Source organism: Ochotona princeps, chromosome 23, assembly GCF_030435755.1.
Source record: "Ochotona princeps isolate mOchPri1 chromosome 23, mOchPri1.hap1, whole genome shotgun sequence".
In the NCBI taxonomy this organism is placed as follows: Eukaryota; Metazoa; Chordata; class Mammalia; order Lagomorpha; family Ochotonidae; genus Ochotona; species Ochotona princeps.
In genome coordinates this window covers 17,388,872-17,411,389 of record NC_080854.1, presented here as the reverse complement: position 1 = coordinate 17,411,389, position 22,518 = coordinate 17,388,872, and the positions used below count along the sequence as shown (strand labels likewise).

At 44.1% G+C, this 22,518-nt stretch overlaps 1 protein-coding gene across 1 annotated transcript in view; it reads left to right on the top strand.

Moving 5' to 3' along the window:
* Positions 1 to 7,401: 7,401 nt before the first annotated feature.
* Positions 7,402 to 22,518, top strand: part of NNT (nicotinamide nucleotide transhydrogenase) — a 79,140-nt gene continuing 64,023 nt past the window's right edge. Inside the window, exons 1-5 of the mRNA XM_058679980.1 lie at positions 7,402 to 7,600; positions 11,711 to 11,940; positions 13,479 to 13,696; positions 18,024 to 18,111; positions 22,225 to 22,313. Of these exons, the coding sequence (XP_058535963.1) occupies positions 7,450 to 7,600; positions 11,711 to 11,940; positions 13,479 to 13,696; positions 18,024 to 18,111; positions 22,225 to 22,313 (776 nt within the window). The 5' untranslated portion in view covers positions 7,402 to 7,449. The remainder of the gene's footprint in view (positions 7,601 to 11,710; positions 11,941 to 13,478; positions 13,697 to 18,023; positions 18,112 to 22,224; positions 22,314 to 22,518) is intronic.

Sequence of the window (22,518 nt, the reverse complement as noted above, 5' to 3'; positions counted from 1 at the left end):
GTATCCAGTGACATAATGATCTGTAAAGTAGCTTGTGTACACGTGGAGAGGAGGGTTTGGAAGCCAGGACGACCGAGCAGGAGGCATCACACACCACAAGGAGGTAAGTCCTTCCAGCGCAATGGGAGCACAGCATCTTTACAAGAAGTTTATACAAAACAGCATCCAGGATTTGGAAAAAGCCAACTGACAATGGAAACAATCTCATATTTTGGGGAATCCATCTTGAGGAACAGCACTACGTGAGGACTCAAACCGAAACTCTGAGAAGGGAGGCCCGGGTTGTAGGTCACACATTCATGCACAGCTCCACAGTACTGGGGGAAACTGCTGATTTGTTTTAAGATTTATCTACTTTCATTGGAAAGGCAGATTTACAGAGAGAGAAGGAGAGACAGACAGAAAGATCACCCCAAATGTCTGCAACAGCAGGAGCTGAGCCCATCTGAAGTCAGGAGCCAGGAGTTTCTTCTGGGTCTCTCACATGTGTGCAGAATCCAGGGCTATGGGACATCTTCCAACTGCTTTCCCAGACAAAAAGCTGGATGGGAGGTGGAGGGGCCAGGATAAGAACTGGTGTCCATATGGGATGCCAGCACTTGGAGTTAGGGGATTAGTCAATTGAACCATCGTGCCCGACCCTACTGATTATTATTATTTTTTAATCTCTATAAGAGAAAGAAGGAGTTGTTTCTTCCTCCCCCTCACCTATAAGTGGGAGCACAGTTTATACTTACACAGATCAGTTCTTGTACCTGCACTAGCATGGACCTGTCTCTATGGAGAGTTCATTACCATTTTAAAGCATGGGCCCAGGTCCCTGCCCAGTGGGAACTCTTCCAGGACAGGCTTCAGGCTTTTCACCTTGTTTGGATCACACTGCAAGTCCAAGAGTTGAATGACCTTCCGCGTTGTTAATCACAAAACACGCGGTCAAAGTAAACGTTTCTCTGCGGTTCCTTTCCTTTTAAAAAGTGCAGTCCTGTTTCGCTTTATACCTTTCCGTTTTATGATCCTTTTACTTGTCTTCAACACCTCAACTAAGCACGAGCGACTTTACACTGACTCATCTCTGGGTTGGTGAAGCATTTTGTACACAGTGCATGAGTCCTTCCTGCCCTTTATGTCAAAATACACCTGCCCAGCGCTAAGAACGACATGAAAAGAACAGCTAGGTCTTAACCGGTTTGCATGGGCCACTTTAGGAAAAGTAAGATTCCTTGCAGCCGCAGGAATTCCGTCTGAACTCGGGCTTCCTCCCTGATAGCTACAAGGTTGGAGACAAGTACGAAGATGGGTGTTAATTTTCGGGCCTTGACATCGGATCTGAGGAATTTAACTCCACCTCTCCCTGCCAGAATGGAAAACAACGCCCCTTGCCCGCCTTCGCCTCCTCCCCCTTTCTTTTCCCCCGGTGGCTCACTCCCGTTACAGAAGTTCTGATTTTCTTTCCTCGAGAGCTAGAAGAAAGTCTGGTACCCACAGTGGAGTCAAAGCCTCCGCTCCCGCGCCCTGGTGGGAGAGGAGAGAGAGGAAATCCCACTGGCAGCCCGGGTGCTGCAGCGGGAAAGGACAAATGGACGGCTGAGAACTTGAGCGGCCTCCAGGGCACCAGGTTTGACTGACCGGCCGAGGGGAAGCGCGGAGGCGGGGCGGGGAGCCGGGGCCCAGGCGCAGACAAAGGCGTTCGGGCTGTGCCGCGGAGTGTGGAAGGACTCTTTGGGGGTAACCGACCTTGGCGCTCGGATGGGGGTGCATTTCGTCTGACGCCTTTCCAGGACCGAAAGGGGACAGGCGAGCTGGCATTTGGAGGGGGAGGAGGAGGAGAAAGGCTCCTCGGGAGCGCTGGAGGCCGGGGGCGGAGACGGGGGTCGCCGGGCTGGAGTTGGGGGGCCTGCGCAGCGGTCACGTGGCTGCGGCGGCCGCCTTGAGTTTGGGGCTGTTCTTCCGGGTTGGAGGCGCCGCGCCGCGGGGCTCGAGCCCGGGTCCGCCAGCACGGCGATCCCGCGGCGCGCAGCCCACAGCGCGCGCCTCCCGGGGCAGGTGAGCGTGGCGGTGTGGGCCGCCGGGGCGTGCAGCTGGGGACAGGGGCTCGGGGCTCGGCGCCGACCACCCCGGCCCCCGCCAGAGCCGAGACCTGTCAGAGTGGCCGGAGCGCAGGGGCGGCAGTGCCCCGGGCCCCGGGAATGCAGGGGCGCCTGCAGGGCCCAGAGCTGGGCCGCCCGAGAGGGAATAGCGTGTTCGGCGGGCCTTCCGTTGGGGCAAAGCGAGAGGCAGTGGGTGGGTGGGTTCGGGAACAGTGGGCCTGCAGCAGGGCGAGAAACGAGGGAACAGCTGTGCAACTGCAGAAAGTGGAGCTTTAGGGAACAAGAGTCGTCCGGGGTCACTTGGACCTTCAAAAGGGGGTTGGGGAGGAAGGTCAAAGAGAACTTTCCAGATGGTTTGCAGTTGGCTGCCCTGAAACTGGACTTGAATCTGGAAGGGGTTAAGGGAAGATGCCCGGTACGGGACGTAGGAGTGGGAGAAGGTGTTGAGTGCATGTCCCAGCGGACGCGTAGTGGCGGTGCGAACTTCCACAGGACAGAGAGAGGGACCCGGACCTGAGGGGTGCAAGGTGGATGGTGCGGGGGGGCGGGGGGGAGAGGCAGAGGCAGCGGAGGGGCAGGCTGGTACAGCCTATTCAAACTCCGGAGAAGGAATGACTATTATGCAGCCCGGGCCAATAGGCTTCTAGCGAAGGTTATAAATAGCGGTCTCGTGGCTGCCAGCGGGTGCAGATTAGTTGCCAAGGGAGGGGCGGCACCAGTGGTCATGGCCGAGGCACCGTGGCTTTGGGCGAGGTCATACTGCTTGCCGGGCTAAGCTGGTCGGGGTAGGGTATTGTGTCCTTGCCAGTATTCGCGCCTTTAGAAGCCGGCCTTGTTTATGGTTACCAGGTGTCCTTTATTCGCCCTGGGGTGCAGGGCAGTTCTTTAAGCGGTGTGTTTGTTAGTCAGGAGTCTGGAAGAACAGAGCATTCAGAGGTGTGAGGCTTCACCGCCTATCCCCTCTTCGGAGTTGGAGTTAAAGTGCCCTCTTTTCTCTAGGACATCCCTTTTCTTTGCAATCCTGGCTGTCTCACTTAGTTTTAAATTAAACAGTTTGGGTTTTATCAGCAGGTGTGCTCAGCCGCCTGTGTTTACTTACAGAAATAGTTTGCCACGAGGCTACATGAATATTTGATTTTCAAAGGAAATTTCCTGAAGTGTCTTAGAGAACGTGTCCAGTAGGTATCTAGGTTTCAGGTTATCTAGTGTTAGCGTTTCTGTCTCTCAACAACACCCTTCCCTCCACCCCCTCTCCCGGCCCCAGTAAAAAAGCCAAAACCAAAACCAGACCCAAGCCACCCTTATTTTCCCTTACTTTTTGCCAAGCCCTGGGTCAGAGGTAATAACATGTATGGAATAGTTCAGGATACTGTGCTCTTTTAATCCTCCTGGCAACCCTAGGAGTTCCATGCTGTTCTTACCCTCTGAAGTTGGGGAAGTCACTTGCCAAGGTCACGCAGCTTCCATTTCTGAACTCGCCCTCTCCCTCTCCTTGGTATTCTCCCTTCCTGGGGCTATCCCCCAGGATTTTAAGGATAAAAATCCCCCAAGATGTTAAGACGTGTTGGGGTAGTAGTTACCTGAATAAGTCACATTGCACAGTACATGAATGCTATAGTGTATGGGGATATAAAAGTTTTTTTTTTTCTTTCAAGTTTCAGCTGTAAACTTTTCCACTACTTGCTTCAAAGCCTTGGAAGCTGGTGGAGAAGCAAGCAAAGCGGTTTTAAATAGAAATAGGAGCAAGTGTGCCAGCTGACACCGAGCACTACGGTGGATGTAAACATGTACTGGCAATTGATACAGCAGACTGTCGATTGGTTGTGCAGGGCCGTGGGTGTTTGGTTTAGGCTTAGTGATGTGGGCTACTCTTGGCCAGTACACTGTCTTCTGATGTATGCCCCATGCCTTCATACCTTAATACTTTAATACCTTCATACTTTAATAAAATACAACTTTTTTTTTTTGAAGAAATTGACTTCTTAAGGTCTTGGTCCTTCTGATGGTGAATGCCCCTTCAGGGATCTGCTTAATAAACTATTGTTTTCCATGGAATTGGGGCAAAATCCCTAAAACTGGAGACCGTAGGGTGGGCTGCAGCTCCTGTGTGCAGCTTCCTGTTGATGCATGCTCTGGCAGGCAGCAGCCATGGCTGAAGCGGTTGGATTCCTGTTACCCAGGCGGGAGACCTGGACTGAATTCCTGTCTCCTGGTTTCAGCCCGGCCCAATCTTGCTTTTGTGGGCAATTTGGAGGAGAACTGGCTGGTGGGAGCTCTCTTCCTCTCCCTTCTCCAAAAATAAATTTAAAATAATATTTAAAAAGACCAATATTCCAGCTGGAAAGCATTGCTGAATCCCATCAAATAAGATTTCTAGAGACTGAAAGGATGCCAGTGACCTGTGTTCCTATGCTGTTTTTATAGATGAACAGACTGGAACTCGAAAAGGCTCAGATCAGTGCGCGAGTGGCAGGCTTGGACAATACGGGACTGTGTTACAGAGAACTGTGCTCATTTGCTGCTGAGGTCTGGCAGGGCTTTGTGATCATGTGAGAAGGGTGGTTGCTGGGTAGCTAGAATGTCCAAGAAGAGAAACATGGGGAGGCTGAGAAGGGAGTAGGTAATTTAGGAAGGGAGTAGGTAATTTAGGAAGGTAAGAAAAATATCTCCCTGAAGGCAACAGTTATCCTGTAGGGGATCTGTGTATTTATTTCCCTTGGTTTTTGGCATAGACTCAGCAAATGTGTTGATCCTGTGGCTGGATGTTGAACTAACTTGCTCTCCTCCATTGTCAGTCATGAGTAACCCTACCTAGATGTGATCCATGAATGAGTGAGGAGGATATTTATGAGACTTGGGAATGCTTCAGGAATGAAACGAAAAGACGTAGGCGTGTGTTGAAAACACTTTGTAAACGTAAAAGTGTCTAATCAAACACAGGGAATTCATCTACACATTTTTAGTTACCTGCTTGGACACATCTTTCATTCCTCTCTCCTCCCCCCAGCATTTTCTTCTTTCCATTTTGCCTTTTGCTTGCTTCCCTGAGCCTCCTGAAAGCACGTGATCTTCTTTGTTCCCTGGACGAACTTTGATCTTCTGTTATTGGGCTTTTACTTATTGACTTTTCTTATCTCCAATTGTGGAGCCCATCCCAGCCTGATTTGATGGGGAGCTGCTTAAGGGCAGTCCCTCTGTCTGAGACGCTGTCTTCACTGTTTACGGAATTAAAGTGCATCTCCTAAATAAATTTTGTCTGGATTGAGAATTTCTGTAACTAATGTTGTTTTCTGGTGTATTTTTTCTTAAAAAAAGATTTATTTATTTTTCGTTGGAAAGTCAGATATACAGAGAGGAGGAGAGACAGAGAGGAAGATCTTCCATTAAGTGGCCACAACAGCCAGAGCTAAGCCAAACCAAACCCAGGAGCCAGGAATTTCTCCCAGCTCTCCCACGTGGGTGCAGGGTCCCAAGGCTTTGGGCCATGTTTGACTGTTCTCCCAGACCACAAGAAGGGAGCAGGATGGGAAGTGGGGCTGCCGGGTTTAGAACCTGCACCCATATGGGATCCTGAGGCATTCAATGCGAGAACTTTAGCTGCTAGCCCACCACGCCAGGCCCATCCTGGTATATTTTTTAAAAAGATTTATTTATTTGAGGGCAGAAAGAGAGAGAAGGAAAAATGCAGAGAGATCTTGATTCTACTGGTTCGTTACCAAATGGCCACGATTGTCTGGGCTGGGCCAGGTAGAAACCAGAAACCAAGAGCTTCATCTGGGTCTCCCATATGGTTGATAGGGGCCCAGGGCCATCTTGCTCTACTTTTCCCAGGCCATTAGCAGGGAGTCCAATGGGAAGTGGAATAGCTGAGACAGAAACCAGTGCCCATATGAGATGCAGATGGCAGCATTACATGCTATGACACAATGCAAGTCCTGTGGCAGCAGCTCTGAGATTAAATATAAACCAAACCTCTCTTCCTCTGGAGTTGAGAAGAGTGTTTATCAAATCTGGGACCAGCAGGACACAGCCCCATATGCATCCCTATGTCAAGTAAAGTCTTAAAGGCAGAGTTCACGGCTTCAGCCAAGCTTGACTGACAGAAACTCAGCATTTTTCCATTCTTGAAGGGAGGAGGAGAACATCTGGAATCTTGGGGCAGTGGGGGATCCCTTCAGTGAGTCCCTGGACATCTACCTGGGAAGGCGACGGAGGGAGTCACTAAAACCCCAGTACCAACAGGGATCAGTGCCTCCTCCCCTAGTCCAGCTGGAGTTGACAAAGTGGTCTGGTATGAGAAGCACTGACCAAAGATTTCATAGTTGGCTCCTACATCTGCAGGTGCAAGCCTGTGTGATCAAGACATCATGGAATTCTTTCTTTTCTATCCTTGGAGTTATTTATTTTCTTTGTTTTTTTTTTTTAAGATTTATTTATTTTTATTGGAAAGGCAGATATACAGAGAGAAGGAGAGACAGAGAGGAAGATCCTCCGTCTGATGATTGACTCCCCAAGCAGCCGCAATGGCTGGAGCTGAGCCAATCCGAAGCCAGGAGCCAGGAGCTCTGTTGGGTCTCCCATGTGGGTGCAGGGTCCTGAAGCTTTGGGCCGTCCTTGACTACTTTCCCAGGCCACAAGCAGGCAGCTGGATGGGGAGCAGGTTTGCCAGGATTAGAACCGGTGCCCCTAAGGGATCCTGGCGCATTTAAGGCGAGGACTTTAGCTGCTATGCTATCACGCCGGACACGGAATTATTTCTTATGCATGTATCATTTTCTTGAGAAATATTTGTGACAACCATGGCTCTTGGGCTTAGTAGGCTCAGTCCCACGGAGCCTCTCAGGAAGGGTATCCTCGCAGGCGTTTCCTGTGTAACCTGGGAAAATGGAAAGTTGTACTATATCGTACAGCATCTTTGAAAGAGAAATTCAAAGATAACTTGACTTGTAATTTTTTTCTAAATGGCTGACACAGAAGATAAGTTTTATGCACCATGTCATGTTGTTCTATGGTTAGATGTGATCTTTTCAAACTTTTCATCCACGTTAGGGATCAGACAGATTTAGGTGACCAAGAGTTTGAGATTACATAATGAGTTTGTAATTCCTATTTTGGTAGGAAAATACCTGAACTGGAAGCAGACTTAAGAGATTGCCTCTGCAGGTGCTTGATAAATTCTTTGCAGATGCCCACATACTGCTGTGTGGTAACTGCTATGCTCTCATGAATAGTAATGTTCATATTTTTTGATGTTCCAATGATACTGTTTTCTGAGTATATAAACACTTATTTTTTTTTTCTCCTTTCAGTGGTTTGTCTCCAGGGAAGTTGAGGAACCAGTGAGTTGGTAGCTCATCTCGGCATGGCGAACCTGTTGAAAACAGTGGTGACTGGCTGTTCGTGTCCCTTACTGGGCAGTTTGGGGTCCTGCAAAGTTCTACCTGGGAAGAAGAGTTTTTTACGAACATTTTATACTCATCAGGCACTGTGGTGTGAAGCCCCTGCCAAGCAAGGTAAGGCAGCACTTCAGTGTTTGTAAGTCAAACCCTCAAGTCATGGGAGCTAAGAGAGGAATTGCCTGATGATTGGCAAGCAGAAAACCATGCATTTTTGGAACCTGGTGCTACTGAGTAATCAGTGTAGATTGAAAAACAGTAAATGGAGTTTTGTATTTTCCATGTAGAGAGGTTCCAGTGCTAACAGGAGAAAAGAGAATGGAACCAACAGAGTTGTACCTAGGCATACTCATTGCTCATAGTAGCCATGTCCCATAGCAGCCCTTCCAAGTAGTTAGTATTAGGGATTTTGCCATATGTGGCTCATTTGTGCTCAGGAATTAAGTGCATTAACTGAACTACATTAGTGATTTCCAGTTTAATAAGTAATGAAATTGTCACAGTTGCTCAAGTCAGAAATCTTGGCATCATCAAGCATCCTCTATCTCACACCCGTTGTTTGTCCTTTCTTCATTGTTCCCTGTGTCGTTTTGGTTCATGCCATCACCGTCTGTCACATGGATTAATGCACAGTCACCCAGTCTCTGTGCTTCCTACTTCTGTCTACTCTCTCGATGCTGCACACGTGAGAACAGTTTTTAAAATACAAGATCATTGGGGCTGGCATGTGGTTCAACTGTCTAGTCCTTCACCTGCAGGCACTGGCGTCCTATATGGGTGCTGGTTCATGTCCCAGTCACTCTACTTCCCACCTAGCTCCCTCCTTGTGGCCTGGGAAAGCAGTGGATGGTGACTTTAAGTCCTTGGACCCTGCACCCATGTGGGAGACCCAGAGGAAGCTCCTGGCTTCAGATCAGCTCAGCTCTGGGCGTTGTGGCCATTTGGGGAGTGAACCAGTGGGTGGAAGTTCTTTGTCTCTCCTTTTCTGTAAAATATCTGCCTTTCCAATAAAAATAAATAAATCTTTTTAAAAAAGAAAGAAAACAAAAAAAGAGAGCAAAATACACAAATAAAACATGAAAAAAATACAAGATCATGTCACTCTTCTTCAAATTCAGGACTGCCTTCTCAATTGATACAGAGAAGGGGCTCAAGTCTTCTGTGTGTGGAGACCTGGGGCCTGGTGTGGCCTCTGATTGCTTCTGTCCTGGGCCGGAAGGAGGAGGACAGTGAAAGAGAGCCATGCGAAGTGTGAAACCACACACTGAGTGTCCCAAGGACAATCCCACCCTCTGCCTAGCCTTCCATGGCCAGCACTCAGACATGTGGCCATTTTTAGTTGTAACAGAGATTCAGACATTTTAGTCTTTTATTCCAGAAACATATCCAGTCAGAAATGGCATTCTGTAACTAAGGCGGAGAAAATCAATGGACCTTTGGTGAGCAGTCTTCGCCACAGAGAATAATGCCCTTTGTTTTTAAAGTTTGTAGTGCTGTCTGTCTGGTCATCTGGTCATTCACCCAAGTTTGTAGTACTCTTTGTCTATTCATCCTCAAATGCTGGGCGCTTTGAATTCTCATGTCTGTCTTGAGTAGATTGTGTAGCCTTCATTGTTGTTGCTTTAAAGAAATTTTGGAGAGTCTGTTGCTTTGCCTGCCATGTGCTTTTCCTGCCAGAGTTGAAGAATGAAGCTTTAAAAAAATACTTAGATTTTGAATGTCAAGATACACATGGATTTTAACATCTTTGAATATGTTTTATTGCATTGCCATTAGTTAGTATTCTCTTGATGCTCAGGTTATCTCACTTGGTCAGTGGAAAACCCTTTGTTTTTGACATGACTTTAAGCATCTTCTTTGGTCCCTTATTTGATTTTTGACTAATAGGTTCAAAAAATAATCCGGCATTGTCAGATAAATGAACTTCAAGTAAATGTGTATTTTGTAAACAATGCACATCAATCCCAGTTTTTGCTGGCTTTTTATTATTTTTCTCCCTCTCCTTCAAGTAGGGAGTAAGATTTAACATTTTTTTTTACCTTTGGTTTACTATAAATTATACCACATAGTAGTGTAGACTTTAAAATTATGTTCAGATTCATGTGCTTCTAGATTTACTTTTATTGGAAAGGTAGATTTATTGAGAGGAGGAGAATCAGAGAACAGCTTTCCACCCACTGGTTCACTCTGCAAATGGCCACAATGGCTGGAACTTAGCAGATCTAAAGTCAGGAGCCAGGAGCTTTTTTTGAGTTTTCCACACGGTGCATGGATCTGAGGCCCTGGGTCAACCTCTGCTGGTTTCCCAGGCCACATGCAGGAATCTGGATGGGCCCAATTTGATTCTTCTTACAATTATATTCATAGTTAGAGTTTAGATAGCAAAAATCAACATCCTAAACTTTATTAAAACTTATATAGAAACAGCTGTTTACATAAAAATGTGTTTATACCCACATATTGGGTAAAACATCAGGAGAAATCAATGTCATTTTGCTATATTGTAGGGATTCTTTTGGGTTGCAGGGCACAGAATTATGTTATGTTTTGTCATATTATATAGATTTTGCGGGCGGCATGCAAAACCTAGAGCCCTGCCATCTGGTGCTTGAGTAGTGGAACATTATACTAGCTTTCGTAGTAAGAAGCCCGTTCTCTCTGTACATGTCCAGCACTGATATGTCTCCGTCAGGCATAGCATTACTAGTTATTTTCGTACCATTTTACTCTTTTTGCGTTCTCTATGGATCTGCCGTTCAAAGTCTTGAGAGTGAACCTGATTAATCTAAGTAATCACTGGCTAATATAGAGCCTTGGTGCAGCGTTCCTGGTAAGTCATCTTACAGGTGTGGCTTTCTGGTTTTCCACATGTTTGCCCTGTAGATGTTATCTTCCACCTGTTGCTCATCGCTTGTTTCATCAGTCGTGGCTAAGGTATACGCTCTCAAAGACATGCTCTCAAACATACAGCATCTGGAAACCCATGAGGAGTTGCCTTTGGCCAAATTGCTAAGCAGGGGACTTTTCTTTTTTTGTTTTTACATTTCATTATTATTGCTATCATTTTATGATACAGCTCCATATTCCCTTATCCCCTCCCCAATTCCTCTTCCCCCACCTAGTTCCTCTATATCATTACTAACATATAGTTCTTCATACTCAGTCATATGTCCATCATTGCGGGCATGGACAATGGCAGAGAGTCCAGAGTCCTATTGTCAAGATATAGTAAGTAGTTTCATTGTAAGTCCATCTTTGTCTGGAAACAGAAATGCATACCACACTGCATCCTCACATCTGAATGTTAGTCTCCATTTCACAGCTACTGTACATCCCCTTAAGTGAAAAGTCATGATACAAAATTAACAATAGAAGGAAAAAAAGAAATTTACAATGCCATGAAGTTAAATGACATGTTACTAGATATGACAGTCTCCATTACACAGCTACTATACATCCCCTTAAATGAAAAGTCATGATACAAAATCAACAGGGGACTTTGGATGGGGCAGGCCATCAGTGTTTCCAAGTACAGATTGTTCCTCAAAACAGTGAATTAGGAGCAGGTTTTGTGACACAGCAGGTAAGGCTGACACCTGGGAAGTCTCTGTCCCATATCTGAATGCCTCTGCTTCTGATTCAGGTTCCCTGAGAGGCTGGAAGGTGCTGGCCCAAGTCCCGGGGTTGCTGCAGTCCATGTGGGGCATCGAATTGGGCTGGCTAGTGTCCCCTGTTGTGACTGTTTGGCAAGCGAATCGAGGGCTGGAGGATTTCTTGATCTCTCTTTCCATCAGCATTTCTCCGTTTTTAATGAATAAATAATACAATACAAAACAAACAAAAAAGTGCATTGCTTGGCCTTGTTAAAGAGGCCATAACCTGAGACAGTTAATTTCCAAGAGGGGAGTTAGCATTTTGAGTGATCTCCCAAACTCCCAGTTGTTTTCCTAAGACTAAACTAAGCTTGCTTTGTGCCTTGAAGGGAGCCATTCGATTAAGTAGGATGGGAGTTTAAGGAGAGTTGGGAACAAAAGTTTTTCATCATCTTTTCCAAAAAAGATGAAAGAATTATGATTATGATGCAGACACATCATTTTGAATAGCAACCTGTGTGTGTAATGTATTTCGAAGAAGAGAGTACACATTTCTACTTTCTGAAATCTGGTTATGGAGCACTTCGTTATTGTTTTTACCAATCCTTTTTTGCCTTTCTTTTTTTGTTTGTAGGAATTCCATATAAGCAGCTGACTGTTGGAGTCCCCAAGGAGATCTTCCAGAATGAGAAGCGGGTGGCATTGTCTCCTGCTGGTGTGCAAGCCTTGGTTAAACAGGGATTTAATGTTGTGGTAGAATCTGGCGCAGGGGAAGCATCCAAGTTCTCTGATGACCACTACAGAGCAGCAGGTGCACAAATCCAAGGAACGAAGGAAGTGCTGGCCTCTGATTTGGTGGTCAAAGTAATTATTCCTTTTTCCTTTCCCACTTACAGCACACTGACTTTCTGAAATTACTCTCTCTGTTGTTGTTGTTGTAAACCTCTCTTTCTCTCCCTTCCTTCCTTCCTATGATAATCATACATACATACGTATGTATGTATAGACATGGACCTGATATAAAGTAATTATATATACTCGAAAGCTGCAGCATGATGACACACACAGAGAATGTTTAATGATGAAATGGGCGTGCTTAGCATATCTGTCATCTCAAACACTTACCGTTTCCGCTTTTCCTGTTTGTAAACAATGTCCTTTTCTTGAAGTATTTCTGTGTGTTGCATCTGGGGGATATTGCTCATGTTCCTCTAGAACTTTTGTCTGGCTGTGTGGTCCATGTTTAAAACCACGAGTAGAGAAAAGATGATCTTTATATCTGCTGTGTGGAAAATTCTCTTGTAGTTAGGGAAAATTTTCAGGATATGGTCCAAACATACCCAGAATACCCACAGGTGAGTATGTACTGTTAGAATGGCAAGATATGGGCCTTAGCCTGGGACTGCATGTACAGTGATCTGCCACCTGAAGGCACAGTGGTTAACACGGATATAAGTGCTGTCTCTAAGAGGGTCAGACTACCCTGAGAAAGGCAGCGTGGGACTGAGTGGCATGTAGCCTTAGGATAATGGATAGATGAAATCCGACTGCTGAAGGACTCTGGAGTTAACATTGGAAGTCGAACTTCACATGGGGAGTGAGGGAGAGATTATACATAAAGAATCCACAATAGGATATGAATGACCTAGAGATTTTGTTTTTGTTTAAAACATGCATCCCAGAGGCTGTGTTTCCTGTGTTTCTTTGCCTGAAAGAAATGCTGTGTACCGGTAGCTAATGAAGTGATACGAAAATTGATTTAAATTTGGGCAAAAATATTTAAAGTACTCTTAAAATGGAGTTTTGCAAATTTGGCTTTGAAGAGTAGGCAATTGAAACTTTCAAGCATTTGGTGTATTCATTGATTCATCTGAGACTTTACCTAACAATATATGTTACAACCTTTTGATTAAACTCAGTTCAACGGGAGTGTTGGTGTGAATTGTGCATGTCTTTAAATAGTCACTTGGGATTTTAAAGTGAGAAATCTCTTAACACTAGCAGTTTTATTCTCAAACATTCCATTCCGAAGTTTATGATTGCCAACATTAGCAAAGATTGAATCTTTAAACATGCAACAAAAATTTCCTGGTCATTTATTCTAACATTTCTTAGCTTTACCCGAGTGACAGGTTTTGGAGGAAAGGTTTGTTGTACATAGTTGCCGCACATTAACAGGTGTGCGTGCTGTTTACTGAAGCCACTCAGTGGGTCCTTAGTTTAAGATAGGTGATATGTGCCTGTATATCACCTTGTTAATGAAGTTAATCAGACATCAATTGGTGAAATATTTATGTCTGGAATATTATTTTAATAATGACATGTTATCCAAATATGCTTATTTACTTAAAATATACTTAAGGTGTTTGTATTTTTTATCTTTGTCTTGGCTTTTTTCTCAGGTGCGAGCCCCCATGGTTAATCCAGCATTAGGCGTTCATGAAGTTGACCTTTTAAAGACATCAGGAACCCTGATTAGTTTTATTTACCCAGCTCAAAATCCAGACTTGCTAAATAAACTTTCCCAGAGAAAAACGACAGTTCTGGCAATGGACCAGGTTCCAAGAGTCACAATCGCTCAGGGATATGACGCGCTCAGCTCCATGGCCAACATTGCTGGGTAGGTTGATTTTTTTTTCCCATTTCCACTGAACAGAAGTACAATGGCAGTACAGAAACATCCACACTGTGGCTCTTCTCTCTTTCATTGAGCTTACTTGTAATAATTGCTAGAGATTGCAGACCTTGGAGGGTGCTCTTAAATTATTTTTAAGACTCCTTTTATTGTTTCACAGTGCTTTGATTGCAAATGAACGCTCCTGTTCTCTGATATAAGGCAGTATCCATGCAAAATACAAAACAACTAGATATATAGGTAAACACGTATGTACATATATTCTCATGGATGACATGTATGTTGGAGACTAGCATACTGTGAAGTGAAGATAAATTACAGTATATGTCACTACTCCTGAATAAAAGGAGGACCCCCAATGAGACTGTTAAATATAACTTGACAGTAGGGTACTAGATTTTCTGCCATTGGTTATACCTGCAATGCCAAGAGCACTTAAAGAGAAGAATGTTAGACTTGTGACTGTTGCTGAAGGACTGTACTATTGTAATAATGTCAGGGAAAACATTGGGGTTGGGGGAGAGAGAGAGGGAGAAAGAGGAGGTTGAGTGGGGAATCTATACCTAGAAAGCTGTATCATGGAAAACAATAACAATAAAAAATCGTTAAATAAACAAAGCCTAAATATTGGCAGTTTCATATGGTTAAATATAATATGGATATTTTACCAGATTTGTGATCTTAAATTCATAAAATATGCACTGAATAAGAGAAGGATTTGCACCAGAGAAAGTTTCATCTACTGTCAGACCCTGGACTGATAATTGAAAGCTAACTGTGTCCTCTAACCTTCAAGGCCCAGATGGTTGGAAGCCTCACTTGCCTGGCAGGCACCTGCTCATTCTCTATTTATTGCTTGCAAGGCCATGAAGGGAAGGATTCTTAGGTTCACTGTCCTCAGAGGAACGTGGCTATGATTGAGTAATCATGTCTGTCATGGATGAGAGAGAGGAATGCTGTATGAACGTAGTGTCTTACTGACTTTGCCTTACATGTAGGAAACATCCAGAAATGGATGATACTTGCAAAATCAGGTCATCTAAGAAACTAATTGCCTGCAGACTGAAGAGGAAAATATCAGTAGTTGACAAGAGAGATAAATGAAATATCATTGAGAGAAAATACGAAGCAAAAGTACCAATGCATGAGAAAAAAAAGATGACATGAGGAAACCCTCCTATTGCCTGATAGATATAACCTGAAAGTTTGTTTATATTTCATATTTTCAATTATGATGTATCAAGCATGCTACAAATTTTATTTTCTCTTTCAACTATTTACTTTTGCTATGAATGAGCTGCAGTAATCAAGAACGAGTCATTAAAGACAGGTTTTGTTGTCCTTGACGTAGTGTGAGAAACGATTTGAAGAGTCTTTTTGGGGTGTGCTATAAAAAACACAGCAAGGGACAAAATTAATTATTTAGTTTGTAGAAGAGTTATGTTGTGCAATGTGGAACTTGAAAATGTGTGTATAACGTGTAAAAAGTCGCAGGATCTTAAAGAATGCCATTGATTTTGTCATGGGGATGTATGTGGAGAATGTGCTCTGGCCCAGGGGCTTTAGTTGCACCATCTTTGGAGCGAAGGAAGCAAGATGCGGCAATATAAATGAAGCCAGCACAGAGGGGCCCTGGTTGTATTCAGCGTGCCAGTTCTGTCTAGACGCATGCTTCTCCTGTGTCCCTCCTCCCCTGGCCTCGGGTTAGTCTGAAGGCCCAACTGACAATCATGGGACGCAACGTGAAGGATCACTCCCATGTCCTGAGCTGTGGTGCACAAAGGGCATCATGGGAGATGAATCCAGCATACATGCCACATCATGTGTGCTCAGCTGTTTTGTGTCACAGCCACATGACAGGGGAGAAGTACTTCATTCATTGTTAGTGTTTGTGCTGATCTTTTATGAGTTCATCAAGAAAATACCCAGTCAGTCCCCTTTACTCATGATCAGTGTTTTCTTAGGCATTAACCTGTGTAATCAGTCGTTTTTTGTAATTTTTTTTTTTAGGATAGCAACTGTCTCTTTGAAAATTGTAATTTCAAAATTAAATTATTTTTAAAGATTTATTTTATTTTTATTGCAAAGTCAGATATACAGAGAGGAGGAGAGACAGAGAGGAAGATCTTCCATCCGATGATTCACTCCCCAAGTGAGCGCAAAGGCCAGTGCTGCGCTGATCCAAAGCCAGCAATCAGGAACTTCCTCTAGGTCTCCCACAAGGATGCAGGGTCCTAAGGCTTTGGGCCATGCTTGACTGCTTTCCCAGGCACAACCAGTCGGCTGGATGAGAAGTGGAGCTGCCGGGATTAGAACCGGCGCCCATATGGGGTCCTAGCACGTTTAAGGCAAGGGCTTTAGCCTCTAGACCACTGCACTGGGCCCTCAAAATTAATTTTTTTAAAATGATCTTTGAAACTTTGTCATATTTGTCTTTTGAAATATACTATTTCGGGCCCAGCACTGTAGCATAGTGGTTAAAGTCCTTGCCTTGAACTCACCAGGATTCCATATGGGCACCGGTTCTAATCCTGGCAGCCCCGCTTCCCATCCAGCTCTCTGCTTGTGGCCTGGGAAAGCAGTTGAGGACGGGCCAAAGCCTTGGAACCCTGCACCCACTTGGGAGACCTGGAGGAAGTTCCTGGCTCCTGGCTTTGGATTGGCTCAGCTCCAGCCATTGTGGCCACTTGAAGAGTGAACCATCAAACGGAAGATCTTCCTCTTTGTTTCTCCTCCTTTCTGTATATCTGCCTTTCCAATAAAAATAAATAAATCTTTTAGAAAAAGAAATTTACTATTTCAATTGAGAAGTAAAACTAATAGATCATATAATCTCTAAAATATCATCTTTCTGTTTGAGAATGATAAGCATAAAGTAATAGTAGTGACCTGTAGGATTTTGGATCAATCTTTGTTTTAAAAAAGGGAGAAAGGATTTGTTGTCACCTGGTAAGTGGTGTTAACATTAAATAGCTGTGTTACAATAGGCAGAGGCTGAGTATTTATCAGTGAGCAAGAATGTGTAGAGGTGCTTTTTAAATGTATACGGAAAAGAAAATGAAATTAGTGTAGTTTTAAAAAAATATGTTGCTAAGAGACTGTTGGTACATATTATCATTATTGCATTATTTCTTTAGCTGAAATACTTGCTGATTATTGACATTTGTATTGTGACAAGTGCTATATCAGTTATTTCACCTATGTTATTATTTTTTAAAGATTTAGTTTTGTTGAAAAGTCAGATATACAGAGAGAAGGAGAGGCAGAGAGAAAGATCTTCTGTCCACTGATTAACTTCCCAAGTAGCCGCAATGGTTGGAACTGAGCCAATCTGAAGCCAGGAGCCAGGAACTTCCTCCAGGTCTCCCACGTGGGTGCAGGGTTCCAAGGCTTTGGGCCGTCCTCGACTGCTTTCCCAGGCCACAAGCAGGGAGCTGGATGGGAAGCTGGGATGCCAGGATTAGAACCAGTGCCCATATGGGGATCCCAGCGCGTGCAAGGCAAGGACTTTAGCCACTAGGCTACTGCACTGGGCCCTCACCTATATTATTTTATTTCATCCCCACAACATCCCTGTGAAAGCTTTTTTGGTGTTTACGTTCTAGATGAGGAAGCCAAGGTTTAGAGAATCCCGGAGATTTTTCCCAAGGTCATGAAGCTCATTGGTTGTAGAAGTAGACTGTGAGCACAGGCCCGTTGGTCTTACGCTTCCAGGGATTAAAGATCCCAGAGGAATGTGTTTTGTTTACTGTGGTTGGAAACTTATGTTCAAGCATATGGCTAACCTAATTTTTTATTAAACATTTTCCCTCACTGTTGAATGTTACATCAAAGAAAATTGGGATGCCATAGTGAAGGAAGTAAAGTGGAGGATGTGTTGTCGCAGCACATCAAGCAAGCTTTTAGTAGTTTCCCATCTTTGCTTCCTTGGTTGTTCTCGGTGGGTCTTTTACAGTGAGTTGTCAAGACGGGGCAGCATGGTGGCTAAGACTCTGCCTCCAGGGATGGGTTTCTCCCGCAGACTTTCAACTCAGACACTTACTTGCTGAGTGACCTTCCACAAGCCATTATTCTGCCTCTCTCCTCTCTAACCTAAAAAAGAAGGGTGGTAGTTGTCTCTTTCTTGGGCTTGTTGTAGAGGTTAAAGGTATAAGCATATAAGTGTATATCCAAGATAGACCTGTTCTTGCCACAGAGTGTTATAGCAACGGTAGTTGTACTTAGTTTTTGACAAAGTTTAATGTCAGTTTGTAATGCCATAAGAGCCTAAGTTTTCATTTTATGGAATTATTTATCTGTCTATTTTTTTAAGTTATAAGGCTGTTGTCCTGGCGGCAAATCATTTTGGACGTTTTTTCACTGGTCAGATCACGGCTGCTGGAAAAGTTCCTCCGGCTAAGGTAGGTACGCTTCTAGTGTTTCTTCATCATGTTAATCAATTCAAGGTAAAGGCATACTAAGCAGATTTCTTTAGAAAGTTCATGGAAAAGTAAAATGAGAAACTTGTTTTGGTGTCCAACATTTTGAAATCTATTCATATTTTTTTCCATACATTCTTCATGAGCTTTTTGAACCTCATGCATGATTTTAAAAATGTTTTTCCAACAAGAGGTGACCTTTTATTTTTCAACTAACTTTTTGAAGTATGCTTACATATTAGCTTCACACTGATGACTTTTGTGATACGTACAAATATATGGTTGAGCCTGGAAGCTGAACATCTCAAGTGATCACCGCTTGCAGTACCCACATCCCATTGAATTTTGGCTACTCCGTTTCCAGTACGTGGGTGATAGCCAATGACGGATCAAGTGCCCAGACATTTGTCATCCACGTGGGAGACCCAGGTGGAGTTCCTGGCTTCTGGGTTTGGCCTGGGTCAGCCCTGGCTGATGTGGGTATTTGGGAAATGAACTAGTACATGGAAGGTATGCCTCCTTCCCTTCCTCCCTTCTTTCCTTTTCTCTTTCAAGTAAATCAAAGCACATACTTTTCAAAGAAGCTGGACATTCGCAATTGCTTATAAAAATGAACTTTCATCTTTTTTTTTTAAACTTTCAGTGTAATTTTCTGTTTTTGACTTATTCGCTTAAATTCTTAAAGGGAATTTAGATAACTTGTGTGGCTTGTTTATTACAATTTTTAAAAAACATCCAGATATCATTTGTCAAATTCTGGGTTTCTCAATTATTGCAACATTTTGGTTCATAGAAAAGACTATGGTTTCTTCAATCTTTGTCAATTTTTAGGTCACAAGAAAAGAACATGGAAGATGGTGCAATCAGGGCAATTTGGTGCAGGAAAAGGTTTTTTTTTTTTTTAAAGATTTATTTTTATTACGAAGTCAGATATACAGAGAGGAAGATACTCTGTCCGATGATTCATTCCCCAAGTGAGCCGCAACGGGTCAGTGCGCGCTGATCCGAAGCCGGGAACCAGGAACCTCTTCCAGGTCTCCCACATGGGTGCAGGGTCCCAAATCTTTGGGCCATCCTTGACTGCTTTCCCAGGCCACAAGCAGGGAGCTGGATAGGAAGTGGAGCTGCCGGGATTAGAACCGGCACTCATATGGGATCCCGGCGCGTTCAAGGCGAGGACTTTAGCTGCTAGGCCACGGCGTCGGGCCCCCCCTTTTTTTTTCAATCCAGATTTAGAATCTAGAAAAGTTAACAGTGAGAGGTGGGGATAGCTAGATGGAGGAATGGAAGGTTACGGTGCAGCTGTTTAAAACTTTGGGCGCAGTTCAGGCGAGGCTGGCAGACAGGATTGTCAGTGTTTTCTTCCTCCTGCCTGTAGGTGCAGGTTGACCTGGGGCTTCTTTGCCTTCAGTACTTTGATATATATATCCAGAGTCCTCACGCAGCATAAATCTGGAAGAAAAAGAAAAACAAAACCAAAAACAAAAATGCCAAGAGCAGCTCTCAGAAATCCCAGTACATATTGCTTTGAAAAATAGGCCAACTTAAAAAAAAAACGGGGAAATGGTTTACATGGAAGCCAGAACGCTTGGTATGAAAGTGTGAGCACCCAACACAGGTGCGATATGTGAAGTGATTGTATTTTGACCTCTCCGAAGTTATAAGAAAATGTGTGGCACTTAAGGTAGCAAAATGTCCAGTGCTGCTGCTCTTTTTTTTTTTTTTAAGGGTTTATTTATTATTTTTATTGGAAAGTCAGATACACAGAAAGGAGAGACAAAGAGGAAGATCTTCCATCTGATGATTCACTCCCCAGTGGCCACAATGGCCAGAGCAGAGCCGACGAAGCCGCGAGACTGGAACTTGTTCCAGGTCTCCTGCATGGGCGCAGGCTTTGGGCCGTCCTCGACTGCTTTCCCAGGCCACCAGCAGGGAGCTGGATGGGGAGCGGGACAGCCGAGACACGAATGTGCCTTACAAAGGTGAAAGTGGTTATCTTCAATGAAATTCCAGTTGCAGCTCAAGGTTTTTGATTACATGCTGGATGTAATTTTCTGAAACTGAGAATTTGACATTATTTGGTGAGCTTGCATGCTGTTTTATTTGAATTTCCTTTAAACATGGAGGTTTACACTCTTCTAGAATAGATTAAAATCAGTCCGCTGAAACTTTACAGATACCTGAACAAGATAGGCAGCCATCCCTGCTGTGTAAAACGTACATTCCTTCAGGGGTCACAGTGAGTAGCCAAAAAAAGCAAAAAAAAAACAAACAAAAAAACCACACACACACACACACACACACACACACAAAATAAATAAATAATAAGCCTCAAAACAAACAAATATGAGATAATTTTAGATATGAAAAATATAGATGATGTGAGTTGAGTAATTAAGACAAACCAATTAAGTTAGGTCCTTGGGGAAGACTCTTACGACATTTGAGCAGAGACCTGAAGGAAGAGAAGCCAGGGTGTGCAGGGTTCCAGGCACAATGGAAAGCGTGTCTAAGGGTTCTGAGATGGGCAGGGCTTTAGTGTGCTCTAAAAGTAGTGAAGGACGCCCTTGACCTTGAAGCATAGTGGCAAGGTGGAGGGTGAGCCAGTATGATGTCTGGTTGAATCACAGGGGGGCCCTTCTCATCGTTTGTTATTGCAGATAAGCGAAGCGCCCCATTTTGTATTTTTTAAAAAAATAATCAGGCTATTTTGTGGGCACTTGGATAGGACAGAAGAGTGAAGGCAAGATGTGTTGGGGACAGGTTGTACCTGGGAAGCTGATGTCCCAGAACACATACAGTGTGTTAAGCCCCCACTTGGGATGCCAGTATACCGTATCAGAGTGCCAACAGGAGTCCTGGCTTCTGTGCTTCCAATCCAGCTTCCTGCTGATGCTCCAGGAGGAGCAGTAAGGATGTGGCCAAGTCCTTGGGACCCTGTCACCCATGTGGGAGACGCAGTTCCACGCTTTTGACTTTGGCCTAGTCCAGCCCTAGCTATTCTGAGCACTTTGGCAACAAACCAGTGTGTAGATCTCTCTCTTCATCTCTCCTCTCCCCAGTCTCTCTGGCTTTCAAGTAAATATGCAAATCTTAAAAAAATAAATTATGGGGAGCCTGGCACAATGGCTCAGTGGGTAAATCCTTGCCTTGCACACACTGGGATCCCATATTGGTGCTGGTTTGTGTCTCAGCTGCTCCCCTTCCCATCCAGCTCCCTCCTGGTGGCCTACGAAAGCAGTCAAGGTTGGCCCAAAGCTTTGGTATCATGCACCCATGTGGGAGACCCAGAAGAGGCTCCTGGCTCCTGGTTTCAGATTGGCTTAGCTCCAACCATTGAGGCTACCTGGGGAGTGAACCAGCAGGTGGAAGATCTTTCTGTCTCTCCTTCTCTCTGTAAATCTGCCTTTCCAAAAAAGTAAACATATCTTTAAAAAATTATGGGGTATTTAGTGAATATGGGAAACCCTTAGCATTTTTTTTTCTTTTATTCAATTGTTTCTGTTGTAAATCTTTTTTTTTTTTTTTTTTTTTTTAATTTTATGTGACACAGTTACATAGATACTTGGGAAACCCTTAGCGTTTGGAGAGGGGTGATTAAAATGTCACATGGATGACATCCATTGTAAAACTAGAGGGGAAATCAATGCGAGGCAACCCCAGAGCCTATGGAACTATATGATAAACCGAAATCGAACATGTTGTAAGAAAAAGTCACATGGCATTTTATAAAACTAGCTTTTCTACAGTGGGGGAGAATGTGTTCATCTTTAACTCATGTCACACTGTTGTGCCTTTATCCTGTTTCCACTGGTACACAACAGGCTCTAGTGGACAGGCTATTTTTATGGAAGGTTGTGGGCTTTTGCCAGCAGTTGTCCCTTGGGTAAATTTTTAAAGAGTGATTAGCTAAGGAAGAGTTTGTCCGTTCTTGACCTGTGTTGGGAGCCAATCTCCACCTCCACCATAGCACTGCCATGTGTTGAAGGCCCACAGGGTACCCCACACCTATAACTGCTAGTTGGTGATTTTTCTTATAGCCAGTTGATAACGAGCTTTATTCCAGACATGACTGGTTCTGCCTTCTTTTCCCAGATTCTCATTGTTGGTGGTGGTGTTGCCGGGCTGGCTTCTGCAGGTGCAGCAAAATCGATGGGTGCGATCGTTCGCGGCTTCGACACTAGGTAAGGACTTCGTCAGGTGTGGGGAGGAAGGCATCCTGCTTCAAACATGGTATTTTACACTTGCCTTAGAATGTATAAATTGAAATAGCACATTGAAGCGGATCTATAAACCCTTCCCTTTAAAAAAAGTTACTGCTTTGAAAAAAATAAAGTGAAAATGAATTTCTCACTGGAAAAAGAAAAAAACGTGGGGGAACCTAGCCTT